Source organism: Halichoeres trimaculatus, unplaced genomic scaffold, assembly GCF_033239565.1.
Source record: "Halichoeres trimaculatus isolate MK-OKI-2021-1 unplaced genomic scaffold, fHalTri1.1 fHalTri1_scaffold_21, whole genome shotgun sequence".
NCBI lineage: Eukaryota > Metazoa > Chordata > Actinopteri > Labriformes > Labridae > Halichoeres > Halichoeres trimaculatus.
In genome coordinates this window covers 17,099,898-17,113,953 of record NW_027437199.1, presented here as the reverse complement: position 1 = coordinate 17,113,953, position 14,056 = coordinate 17,099,898, and the positions used below count along the sequence as shown (strand labels likewise).

At 41.9% G+C, this 14,056-nt stretch overlaps 1 protein-coding gene across 9 annotated transcripts in view; it reads left to right on the top strand.

Moving 5' to 3' along the window:
* Positions 1-14,056, top strand: part of LOC141810375 (ELKS/Rab6-interacting/CAST family member 1-like) — a 181,759-nt gene that overhangs the window by 5,093 nt on the left and 162,610 nt on the right. For all 9 annotated transcript variants that reach the window (XR_012600089.1, XR_012600088.1, XR_012600087.1 and 6 more), the window contains exon 2: positions 11,222-12,033. Coding sequence is in view for 6 of the 9 variants with exons in the window: in XM_074697846.1 (XP_074553947.1) it covers positions 11,536-12,033 (498 nt within the window). In the remaining 3 variants the exon portion in view is untranslated. The remainder of the gene's footprint in view (positions 1-11,221; positions 12,034-14,056) is intronic.

Below are 14,056 nucleotides of genomic sequence, written 5' to 3'. Positions count from 1 at the left end.
AAGCCTGTAGGAGTTCCTCTCTTACTTCTCCCCCATTAAACAGAATTAGTTGAGCCTCTTTTTGTCCTTTGTGCTAATTGTCAAATCTCATCAACACATTTCTTATATTCACAAAGTGGGCAGCAGCAGCAGGAGCAGGGTGATTAAATAAGTGTGCGGCATGTGTTTTCATTTGCACAACATCAGTGTTCTTTCTTTGCATCTGAGGGTTTGTGAGCATGAGTCATAACGTGTATGGGTGGTTTGTTTGCCCAGCCTGCATCTCGGATTAATTTCCTGTGGCTCACAATAGACTGGAGCTGATGCTATCTTTCCCTTATCAGCGTTATGCTTTCCAGTGTCTGAACCATACTCCATGTCTTACCCCTGGTAGGACTGAAGTTACAGGATGCATGGTTACTCCACGATGCTAAAATCTTTATCTTTCACAGACACTTATGAGCCCCATGTGTAAATAGGCTGTTCACTTAATTAAAAATGACTCACATTTTAACTGTTCTGCTTTTCTCCATGCAAGATTCATAGACTGTTCTTTGAGGACTAAAAAAATAAATAAATCTTAATGTAAATCCTGAAGAAATCATTTGTGTTGCAGTTTAGCTAATATGTGTAAAACTGTCATTTTGATCTATCATCATTATCACGTCCTGACGTGGAGATGATATCTTCAGTATGTACGTGGCATGGAGCCAAACCAATACATCACTCAGACAACAGCGTTTCATGAGCTATGGATTGCTCATGAACACACGGTGAAAGAGAACAATCAATCATTTTTCAGCAGTAGACCATCTTACTTCCACGAGACTCTTCAGGTTCTCTGTAGTTGGTTCAAAGAAGATCTTAAGCCGGGTATCCACCAAGCAGACTGGTTCGGTTCGTCTCGGTACGGCGCGCTTTTTGCAGCGTTTCCACTGACTCATCCCGGGACAGATCCCTAAAAACCGAGACGAGCCAACCTAGTTTTTTGGGACCCTTTCGTATGGGTGCCAGACTAAACCGATCCGCTCTCGGAAGGTGGAGCAACGCACTGCAGACGGTTGATTGGTCAAAAGAATCGTCACTTACCCCGACAGCGGCTGCATTTCTCCCGGCAGCACACAGACTTCTCTGAAACAAAGCTTGATTGCACTTTGTAACAGAGAGTTACATGCCAATCACAGAGAGGATGAAATGCTGCACGTCTTCCATCCACGCTCTTTGTTTACTGTGTCGCGTTTTTCTTCTTTGTTGGATTTAATAGCGGGGTAAGCTGCTACAGCGTCACGCTATTGTTTAACAGCTGCGGCTTCCGGCATCCGGCTTACACGTCGCCCACCACGAGAGGGCACAGTTTGCTGTGGAAATGCATACGGGATCAGACTTAACTGTACCAAACCGTCCCGGACTGCTTGGTGAAAACGCAGCTTTAGATGAATGTAGCAAACACAGTGTTTGTACCAAAAAATGTTTGATCTGCCTCGGCTTTGTCACGGCACTGAGTCTGATTTTAGTTCAAGTCAATGTGTTAACTCACACTGGCTCTGCTTCTTTGGGTTCCATTGGCGTCTCAGCCAAGTAGATCAGATACTCAAAAATTCTCTTTTTGCCAGATGCATGAGTTAACGATACATCAGTATGCACAGAGCAGACTGAGCATGACGGGAAGTCGAGCACTCAAACTACAGTAAAACATTTGGTTTACTTTCAAAACAAAACAGTCTGTCAGCGACTCTGACCGTCTCCGCTACCAGGTCTTACCAGCACACTGTTTCCGCGGTGCTGGGGATCACCAATCAGACGCTGCGCCTCGGCCGCAGGGCATTTAAAGGCGAGGAGAGGCGCTCATTGAATTGGTGAAGACAGCGCTCAGCTGTGTTAAACCCACTCACGGCTTTTCTCCTCCCTCTCTGCCATTTGCGCGGAGGGAGGCGTGGACGCGCAGCTCTGCACTCCTCTGCGCCTTGACTGCGCCTCTCTTGGCACTGCAGGAAACTTGCAAAGTGCGCCAGTCACGCCCTGTCTGCGCGGCAAGGGCCGGCGCAGGGCAGGTAGGCCTGCGCTTGCGCCTGGTCTACAAAATTAGAGTCCCTTGTGTCTAATTTTCAAATGAGCAATGGTATTTGATTTGTCCCTCTCCCTCAAATGTCACTGGACCATGTCTTTGACCATCAGCGTTAAAAGGACTGTGAGGAGTTTGAAAGTGATCTTGAAAAAGTCTCCGTTGTATAAATGCCTGATCGTAACCCACACTTTAAAATTAGATTATCAGTGGCAATGTAGGTTATTTAAAAATGGTTCTTCATAGCTACTTTTTAGCTTCCCAACTGGGTCAAGCAAGACTTGATTCATGTGCGGCAGGTCTCTATGACAACACCACGTCAGATGACGAGGTTTACTAGAGAGAAGAGAGATCCTTCTTTTTCTCTGCTGAAAATGATTTCTATGACTAATTTTGTAGTGATGGTGGACACTGGAGCCTAACTGTCCAACAGAAAAAGTTACGTTAGCTCTGATTGGTAGATGACTGGCAGGACATAACCAGGATTCACCAACACATTACTGACACATATTAGCGCACCGGGCTTTCAGCACTACGCATGGACAACTACTGAAGTACTGTATGGACTGACACTTTGCTTGTTGACATGTCAGCCTATGGATATGTCGTAGCACTACATATAGCCGGCTGCTGACGTACGGTACAAACTTACGTTTTCTTGTTGTCACGCTTCGAACAACAGCGCTACATAACTGTACTGATAAATACCTTACCTCGCTACGTTGTTTCTAGTAAAAAGTTGTCCTAAACAAAGAAAACAAACACATGCCTGGTTAAAAGTCATATTTTTACACACATATCTCACATATCTCCACCCTGCTGACATTTTTCTGTCACGTTGGACCCTGAGAACAAACCAGAGTATTTCTAACAGGTGACTTTATCTGCTCAATGAAAACCCTCTCTTTGAATCAGCAGTTAGATATATGATCTTTTGAGTGTCAAATGAATGCAAAACATGTCACATCGGCTCATACTGATGAACTTAAAGACAGTCTTATAAGATAAAAGCTAATATTGATCATTTCCCATAAGCTTTGAATGTTAAAGATTGTATATTAAATCTCCACCCACATAAGGTCCTGAAAGAGGACGGCTCTCCCCTTCAGCTGGCCTGTCGAGTTAACTTTCAGCAGGGTTGGTGAACCCAGACTGCATCAGTAGGTCCTCTCCAGCCTCATCATATCACAACAAGCCTGACAGTAACAGAGAGCAAAGGAGGATAATAATATTCAACATGATGTGATTTTTATGAGTCCCGATCCCCAGGCCAGAGACAAACTTGTCTAAATCGGCTCCCTCACTGAAACACCAGCTGGCTAAGTATAGGTTGAGCTGTGTGTGTTGTGTTGCATTTTGCACTGTGACAGATGCATATGTGTGTGGTTGTAGCATAAATAGAACATGCTGAACACCTTCAGGAATGCCGCTGGAGAAAGAGTGAGGAAGTGAAAGCATCAACGAGAGAAGACAGTCAGAGAGAGAAGAGGGGCTTAGAGGCAGAAGGAGGATGATGATGTTAACCTAAAACCACAACAACTGTTATTTCTGTCTCTGACTAGGGATAACATCCGTGTAAGAAAGGGGTTTTCTGTTGGTGACGTGGGCAGAGAGAATCAGCTGACTGAAAACCCTCATTGTTAATTTTTAGTACTGAATATCTACCGAGTCCCAATCTGATACTTTGGTTTGCTGAAATCCAATTTTATAAAGAGGCAAGAAATTGGAGCTAAGGACTTTTGTTTTAACAGTAATAGGTAGGTAAACTGAAATATGTCTTGAGCTTATGAATTCCTTATAACTTAGATGTGAAAAGTTGTAAGGCTTTATGCCGTAAAAATGTTTTTACCTAGGTGCTCCTGAGAACACTATCTTCTATCAAAGAAATCTCCCTCTGCTGCCTTCATGATGTAACGATGTTGAATAATGGAAGGCAAAGCCAGAAGGCGCCCTCTGCTGATTATAAAAGGGAATCAAAATTCATTTTTCATCTCACCAACTTCATTCATGCCTATGGATACCAGTTTTCAACTTTTCTGTATGGTTCCCCTGTTACTACAAATAATTTGACCCTGCAGAATTTAAAAACGCCATCATTTTTCCACAGCACTGCTGGGAAAATAAACCTAAAGTCTGTCCTGGACTGTGCAGAGTACAGTACGCAGCACACAGCCACACAGACATTCTTGGTATCCTGGTGTGATATTCTTGGACTTTATGAGACCTAAGACAACAGCGTGTTTGTGTGTGAGGAGGCAGTGTGTGGAGGAAAGATGAGACAAGCAGAATTTTATGCTTTTAGTCACAGTACAGGGAGGTAGAGGATGAAACACAGGGCGTTATGAGTGTGTGTGAGTGTACTGGGGTTTCCTGTAGAGTGTTTTGTGGACATAAAGGAGATGAGGTTATTTTAGTTCTCAGGTTCACTCCTGGGGCTGTTCCAGGAAGTATTGTGGTTCTAGAGAGGCTCTTTGAGGTTGGGTTTTTACAGCACAGCAGAAAAGGCTGCTAGGATAACAATGCTATCATAGGTGTTCTGATCTGACGAGGTTATAATGATAAAAACCAGATTGGAGGGATGTTGATGGATTTTTTCTCTGTTTGTCATAAAGGATCTGTACGATGGAAAATCTTGTGGTACAGGTTTTTTTTTAAACTCATACAGAGTTAATGTTTTATTATTCAATGATACATTGAATTCTTTACGTCTTTACTGTTTTATGTGTGTTGTGCTAACCGTAGGGATAGGTGCATACTGATTCCTGCCTGAGTTAACATGAGAGTGCAGTAAAGAGTCAAAGAGCTGAAGATGGATTGAAGCATGACTTGCAGGATTTTAAATACAACATACAGTGGGTCAAAAAAGTATTTAGTCAGACACTCACTTTTTTTTCATGTTTTGCAAGAAGGTCTATGAAGCCAGATATCTTGCTTGTTTGTGGGTGACCAAATACTTATTCTCCACCATAATCAACAAATAAATTCTTTAAAAATAATACAATGTGATATTCATGTTTTTTTTTTTAATTTTGTCTCTCATAGATGAAGTGAACCTCTGATTAAAATTACAAACCTCTCTCATCTTTCCAAGTAGGAAAATTTGCAAAATCAGTGGCTGACTAAATACTTTTTTGCCCTACTGTAAAATTGATCCCGGCCTTGTAGCACTAGTTTTGCCCACAAACCGACATACTGAACACCAGATACTGGCATGAGACATGGTGAACGGAGCTAACGCCTGAAATGAACGCCACATTAGAAGGATTTCACCTTCTGTAGGCGGACAGGACAAAGGAGAGTGAGACTGAACAGACTGGTGAAGAAGGCCAGCTCTGTTCTGGGCTGAAGTCTGGGCCCTGTGGAGGTTGACAGGGGAATGATGGCCAAGCTGTCGTCTGTGATGGACAACATATCTTAGCCCTTTCAGAAGACATTTTACCTTAATGTCAGTGTGTGCACATTTCATACATATTTAATGGTTCTTTACGTATTTATTGTGGTTAAATTGTCCTGTCTGTATTTTTTTTTCTTATCTTAAACTGTGCACATTACAACTTATTTTTTGAAAACACATTATCATAGATATTGTTTCCCAATACTTCAGTGAATTTAAGGATGTATTCAGACCAGAAAAGTCCTTTGGTCCACTTGTTTGGTCCGGACCAAAAGCAGACTTTCTTTTTTTGTTTGGTGCGGTTTGTATTCAAATTGTACTTTTTGCAATTGGACTATATTCTGTCAACACATCCACGTGTGTGACGATCAGTGCTCTCATTGGACAGCACTGACAAAGGGCAGCACACAGAATACAGACCCGGAAATTGAGGTAAACATGTGTGTTTGTGCTCTTATTAGAGCTGCAAAATCATTTTCAGTTTCAAGAGCAGCTCCTTCAAAAAAGGCTTAAAGGATAAGTTTGGTTTATACAGCTTTTACATTGTTTATAAAATGAAGTAGAACAAAATACTCACCCAGAAGGTTTTCCTGATCCAAGCAGTGCTTTGGGAGATATTTAGATCCAAAATCGTGCAGCGGACGTCCGTATAATGGGATCCATCAGGGCATAGACAGCGCCGCTCCTAAAACTGCATTAATCGTCCAAAAACTCATTCGTTTCACCAATATTCCATCATGGTCCGCTCCGGGTTAGTCCTCTACTGCAGTCTGTGTCCAGACAGCGCTGTGTGGCTGTAATGACCTCTAAACTGACGAAGACTTTGTTTACGTTTGCCCCTCAAAGAAAGGAGAAAGTGGAGTCAGCTCTCCAGGGAGTATTGCGCATGCGCAGAGGTTTTTTTTTTTTACCATACTGCAGGTAAAATTTAGATATCAACCTCAATAATTCCATTTCTCATTTTTTGCCTTTTATCTAAAACATCACCAGTCTAATCCAACAGTAGAGCATGTCAGTTATTATTTAACACGGGTAGGTGGGTCCCTAGTTACCTCCATCTCTGATCAGATAGTTAAATTGTTCTGTTCACTCCACGTGGTTGTGTGTGCTTACATTTAGAGGGCCTTTTTTGCCTTCAATAAATGCACGTGGGCGTATAATTTGTGAACTAAACGCTGCCTCCAAGGCTTGGTTGCTCAGTTTTAGTGGGTGCAGAAGCCATTTATTTCCTCTGTGAATTAATCCCTCTGTGCAGCTTTCTGACACTTGTGGGCAAGAGGGCGGCTTGGCCCATTAACAGATGGTCATGAACATGCATATGCTGACATCTCATGGTGCCATGTGTGTTTGATGATGTGTTTGATCCCAGTGGTGTTGATATTTCAGTAATTACAAGTTCTTCTCTCTAGAGTCATGGTGGTAATTCTGCTGAAAGAGAAATCAGATCAACAGTTGGCCTAAAGCCGTTTTATGTGAAATAAGTAGTAATGAGATTTTGCAACATATGAATAATCGTTTATTGAAAACCATACAACCACCATTAGCGGTTATATCACAATCAGCAATTATTTGAGTCCACGTTCTGTTGCTCCTCTGCTGTTTGACGGCAGATTCCTCAAAGCAAGCAGGGAGGAGGGATTTTTCTTCTTGGACAGCCCTCCTAACCTTTCAGGAGGAGCAAACTTGGGTCATTGCTTAGAAATCGGCAGTGTGTGCTCAGTAAACGCTTAAATTAAAGCTGAGGGAGCGGCTGGAGACTGAAAATGCTTTGCATTATGGGCAGAATGAGGGCATGAGCATATACATTATCTACAGGTCAGCAGGTCCAGAGGGGAGGAGGAGGAGGAGGAGGAAATCCCTGAGCACTCACTCACACTTCATGCTGTCCCTGCAGTCTCATCATATTGGCCTCAAATGAAGCATGAAGATGTGTGTGTTGTTGACCCGATCCCTTGTGGCCAATGAGCTAATGTCTGTGTGGGTTCATCTCCAAATATTCACTTAAAGGGGACATATCATGCTGATCCCTGATTGAATACTTACATATAATATAACAAATTTGAAAACAAGACCTTACACCCCCTGAATTTTCAAAAAATGACATATTGTATTTTTTTCTGATATCCTAGAACGAGATTTGATGCCTCTGAAAATAGGTCATTGCCATTTGGCCGCGAGATTTCGACTGTTGTGACGAAACGAGGATCCTCTCTTTTTATTGGAGTAATCTGATAAAGCAGCTCCTCCTCTGTGATGTCAGTTAGTCACACGACCGCCACCGAGGGATACACCCACCAAGAGCTGAGTGTCCCCCCTCAGATGCTGGATGCAGAGACTCTGCTCTGCTGAGCAGCTCGGCTTTACATGGTGAATTAGCAGTTAAAACACTGTAGTTTTAGCAGACGTAATACTTGTGAGACTGTGATATTTGCATGCTTGTTCTGACATGCACTGTGAACCTGGACCACAGTAATGCGGCGGTAATAACATAGTGAGGAACTGACGGTAGAGGCGATCTTTAGACTACACTTTCAGCATGATGGATAAAACAGACAGAGAAAAGTGAAGGAGCAGGATGGAGCCCTGTTATAGAAATAGTTTATTGGTGAAGTCTGCCTATATTTCCACGTATAAACTATACATGTTACAGTACCGGTTTGACTCACCACACTGAAGCGTCCTGAGATGATCTGTGTCCAGGTGGATTTTCTTCCTCTTGAGCTGCAGAACCGTCCGGGTCTGACTCGGGGTCCAATACAAAAGGACGTATCCTACACTCTGCCATTTTATCAGTGCTATCAATGCCTTACGGTGAAGTTTTGGCCAACAGCAAACTCGCTCGGTCTGCTCCATTCAATGTGGCGATTTTGTAAATACCGCCATGCTGCAAAAACCGCCCCCTGGCTCTACCCCCTCCGCCCCTCTGATAGAACTGACCAATCAGAGCACAAAGGGCTGTGACGTTGCGAGGTCACTGGAGGTCATTCTTTGAAACGGAGCGTTTCAACGAGATCTTCAGAATGGACTAAAATGAGGATATTGAGAACGCTATTGTGGGGCAATGAAGGAACTAAATGACTTGTACTGAGGGCAGAAATGCTTTACAGGCATCCTAGTCTGGCATAGTGAAAAGGAGAAACAAGCATGATATGTCCCCTTTAAGTTTTTAGGTGTGATTGTGTTTAGTTTTATTGATTTTGTAGATTTTACTTTCTGTGCTTACGTAAGTGCAGATACTGTATGAAAGTGTGTGTGTGGGTTTGTGTGTGTGTGAGACCTAGAGGCAGGGTCCTGGCCTGTTTTGGTCCAGGTGTGTGTTTTTGGCCTGAGGGGAAACAGAGCAGATGGTCCCTTTTTGGGACTGAGTGTGTGTGACTGTGGCTGGATGGATCTCAGTCACATCTCCCGGGCTAAAGATCTGTGCTGTGCAGAGCAACACTTTCTGTGGGGTTGGTTCAGACATGAGTCGACACAAAAGCAGGGTCGAGGGCACAGTTAATCACACTAAAAATGAAACCCTTACATTTGTAGTTAGAAATGCGCAAGAAGCTGCATGTTAAAGGACACACACCATTTATTTCAGACAAAACATCCACTTTTCTTTTACTTTCTTAAAGTTACACAAACACTGATAATGTAGCTTGCTGAGGTACAGATTGGAAAAAAATCCTAGATATCTATCATTTCAGACAAAGTCAGGTGAGCATTTCAAGGTCAAAACACAAAATTTGATAACTCAAAAGATGTTCTTTTACCCAGTGATTCGTCACTAAAAAGTCAAAAACAAAAAACAAGCACAGAAGTGTTCATTCATGCATCCATTGATTGTTAATGGAGCACAGTTTAGTTCACTGTAGGTCACTTCAGTAAGGGGAGAGTGAGGATCAGATGTTCAGTGTGTGCTGTGTGGGTCATGTATCCACTGAAGTAAGAATTACATCACTGTCTCCAAGGATACGCATATAACTGTAAAACGACTGTTGACCAACCGGCCATTGGTTTACTGTCACTGTTAACGTGCTGGTTTTTATGGAATACAGGTCTTAGAGTTAACACTTCAGACAGCATTTGAGGCTGCTCTTTAATTCAATAAACACAAATGTATAAATAAGACTCTCCAGAAAGTTCATAGCTCATTATTCAGTGAGCTCTTTCCAGATCAGGCGCCAGATTTTTCAAGTTATCAACAATCCATTTCTGCATATTTGGGGTGGGAGAAAAAATCATTATACAATATATCAGGATTTTTTTTTGTTTGGCAATATCAAAATTGAGAGTCTTTGTCAACGCGTTAATTAGATTAATTAATTACACCTCAAATTAACGTGTTATAAAAATTAACACAGATTAATCTGGATCCCAAACCAGGGGGGCGTTCAAAGACGCACTTATTTTCAAATGTCTGGCATTTACAAACAGTTTGTCCTACTTGGAAAAAGTGGTGTTCTCGTCAGATTTTCAAATTTCCGACGGTCCCTGAATGTATCACACATGACGTCAGCAACATACTTGAAACCGGGGGGAAGCGAGAGTGATTTTTTGGGGGACTGCTGTCCACATCTCGTTTATTCACACGTCCTTTTTGAAAATCTGCACAAAATCAACCGTTTGCTCTAGCTCAATTCTTTAAAAAACAGATAATTCTACACTCTTTACTGCATTAAACAAGCCCTGAATGATCGATGTTTACCCTGTATTTAAATCCAAAGAATTCTTTGAAAATTTCCTTCCATCTTCCTGGTGTCATGTTTCAGCTTGGGGCTGCTCTGCAAAAATGAGCAACAGTTTGTGTGTTCAGAGCATGTAAAACTGAAAATACTTCACTTTTCTTTGATCCAAGACTTGAATTATGTGTTTTGTACATAGTTCCTCACAGTTTTTAGCCTTTAGCCCTGGTTCTCCTGACCTCATAGAAGTATAGAAGTTCATATTGCAGTGAAAATTGAGTCCACATCAAGTAAAAATGTGACAGAAGCAAAAACCGTCCTAAAAATCAAATCAGCTTATCTTAGGTGCAGGACTGTGTAGATTTTGTAGAGATAGAACCATAAAACTTTTTTCATGTGTTCCTTATGCCTCGGGGTACCTAAAAATGTGTTGTATATATTCCCACCTTATTTTAAAACGTTTTTTGATGTCTTTTAATGTAATTTTAATGTCCTGGAATTCAAATTCTTTATTTTGGGACCTTAAGCAGTTTTGAGATGAAAATGTGATTAATTAGATTAATTAATTACAAATCCTGTAATTAATTAATCTAATTAATCGCAGATAAATTAGATTAATTTTTTTAATCGCCTGACAGCACTAGAAAAAAGTTACTACTTTTCTCCAGCAGAGGGTGAAATATCGAAGAATGGCAGTTTAAATTAAATCAGCACCCCAAAAATCATAATAGAAAATAGAATTGAATCGCAAGAATAGCATATCCTCCCAGCCCTACTGTATATAAGAGCACAGGTCATAGCCTTTCAACCTCTTTCTCAGGGTTACTCAGCAAACGTAGGTTTTTGGGCTGGCTGCTGCACTTTGAATCCTCAGTCCTGTTGAACTAAATTAGAGATAGATCCTTAAAACTATAATCTCAGGCAGAGAATGTTTATCTTATACATGATGATAAGGTAAACTATCCTGTACTCAGTGAGGTGAAGCCAATCTGTTGCTCAAAGTAGGTGAATCAAACAGTTACCTGGTAAAAATCCACTGGGCTCCTTTGTTCTTTAAGTGCAGTTTATCTTTATTAAACTGATCACCCAATCCTTGTCTGTTTCTCTCTTTCTTTAAAGGTGATCCCATCATCCCCGGCTGTGTGGGATAATCTGGTTGCCTTTATCTGGAGGGATGCCCCATTGATTTGCGCTTCTAACAAAGCCCAGCGATTACAGTGAGAGAGGCTGTGATCAGAGCCGTGTCAACATTTCATGAGGATATTTTAAGTTGAAGAGGAGTACAGTAGAGGACTGACGGGGCTTTGATTTTTCAGGTGTTACAAGAGGATACAAAATTTTTTTTGGAAGCTGTTTTTGAGCATGTGCTTGTGATTGTTTGTTGGAGCCGAACCGTCTTTTGACTTCAAGTAAACATAGCATAAGATTTCATCATGTACAGCAGCTCCCGCTCCGTCTCAAAGCTGGACACTGTTGGATCAAATGGAAACGGGTCAATGTCAGGGAGCCCCGGCCGCTCCCCACGCCTCCCCCGCTCCCCACGCCTTGGCCACCGCAGGAACAGCAGCAGCAGCTCCACTGGAGGACTCACCGGCTCTGGTAAAACCCTCTCCATGGAGAATATTCAGTCTCTCAATGCTGCCTACGCCACAGGGGGCCCGATGTACTTCACCGACACAGCTGATGACCCCATTGGCGTTGGGAGCCTGGGCAGCGGGTTGAATCCCTCGCTGCCTAAAAACACCATGACCCTGGGCCGGGCTGGGGCCAGGGTTCCCTACGGGGTCAGAGCAGCTGTCATGGGGAGCAGTCCTAACATTAACAGTGGAGGAGGAGGAGGAGCACTCATGCCCAGTGATGCCATAGCGTTTGGTGGGGACATGCCAAACCAGCCCCCACAAGCAGCTACTGTGCCTCACTCCATGAGACAGGTGAGGATTTGCAGATTTTCTTCTTATATGAATTTGAAATTGTTTTTCTTTGTGTACCTGTGCGTTTATTTGTTAGGTGTCTTTTTGCCCACAGACCTGAAATAAGTTTTCTCTTTTGCTAATCTCAACCTGAGACCGAAGGTGTGCTCCCCTCAGATCTACAACCAGCTGACAGCTCCAGTTTATCCTGATGCTGATTAGAGAGCATGATTATTTCACAGGTGTTTCATGGGCAGATGCTGCAGGTTTTGAAGGAGCTTGAAATTGGCACATTGACAGCGTGAACATCCCCCAGAGCATGAATACGATTATTCTTTCCACCGTCATAATAAGCTGAGTCCAGTGTTGACTCTGAGAACTTGGCAGTAAACGCAACTTAAGAAGTGTTCTGTAATGAGACTAACTAAAGACACACCTTTGATTCTTCATCTTGATGAGAGGTGTCTTGATAACCCATGAAAAATTATACTTCTACTACTACTACTACTACGAATGATAGTTATATTTTTTGTGTAAATAATAGCCCAGATTAATTATTTCATTTGCTGCATTTAATGAACAACGAAACATGCTTTATGTTTTATCTCTTGAGGTAAGCTGAGCAAAAAAAATAACCAACATTGAATGTCCTGTGAAATGGTCTTGAAATAGTCTCACTTTTATACATTCATCTGTTCATAATCCACAATTTAAAGGATAAGTTCGGTTTATACAGCTTTTACATTGTTTATAGAATGAAGTAGAACAAAATACTCACCCAGAAGGTTTTCCTGATCCAAGCTGTGCTTTGGGAGATATTTAGATCCAAAATGGTGCAGCGGATGTCCGTATAATGGGATCCATCGGGGTATAGACAGCGCCGCTCCTAAAAATGCATTAATCGTCCAAAAACTTGTGTTTTTCACCAATATTCCATCATGGTCCACTCCTGCTTAGTCCTCTGCGGCAGTGTCACTGTGTCACTCCAGACAGCGCTGTGTGGCTTAACAACCTCTGAACTGATGAAGACTTTGTTTACGTTTGCACCCCTGCGCAATTCGCAGTACTCTCTGGAGAGCTGACTCCACTTCCTCCTTTCTTTGAGGGGCAAACGTAAACAAAGTCTTCGTCAGTTCAGAGGTCATTACAGCCACACAGCGCTAATGCAGTTTTAGGAGCGGTGCTGTCTATGCCCCGATGGATCCCATCATACGGACGTCCGCTGCACGATTTTGGATCTAAATATCTCCCGAAGCACTGCTTGGATCAGGAAAACCTTCTTGGTGAGTATTTTGTTTTATTTCATTCTATAAACAATGTAAAAGCTGTATAAACCAAACTTATCCTTTAAAATGAGACTATTTGTGACAAATTGGTTACTTAACACTCTACTCAACTTCTATGCACCAAATAACACTTTAAACTGAATTTACAGTTTGCTTGTCACTTTTTAAACAATAGCACTACATGAGTACATAAATTACTGTGCCACTTTGCAAAACTTTTTCTTGAACAAAGAAAAGTAATGTTAAAAAAATGATTAGATCATCATTTGCTCTTGAAACAAATACAAAATGTGGAAAGAGTCATGTCTTTACAACACTGGGTGCTCATGGGAAAGTGAGTTTTTATCCCAGAAAAACTCCATATTATGGCCAGATGTGAACCTGCAATCAAGGCTGAACAGATCGTCTTTTAGAGGACAATTGTATAAGCCCTTTTGTCAAGAATTAAAGCAGCAGATTATCAGTTCCACTGTTATCTCTGATCGTTCAAAAAGCTCAAACCTAAATACAAGCTACTAAAACTTTGTTTTATTGTTTGGAGCTGATTTCTGTTTCGTGAGCTGGACTAAATCTCCCCCTTGAGAAGTTGCTTCCCTGAATCTTCCTTGACCAAAACCTGAGAAAGTCACTGCCCTGGGCAAAGAAATGACACATCCTGCCTCAAAACTGCAAGAAGATATTTTTATGCTTGATTTTTTTCCCCTATGCAAGGAGCTGAACAACTGTTTCCATTATATCTGCTAAAGCGGCTAAAGTCT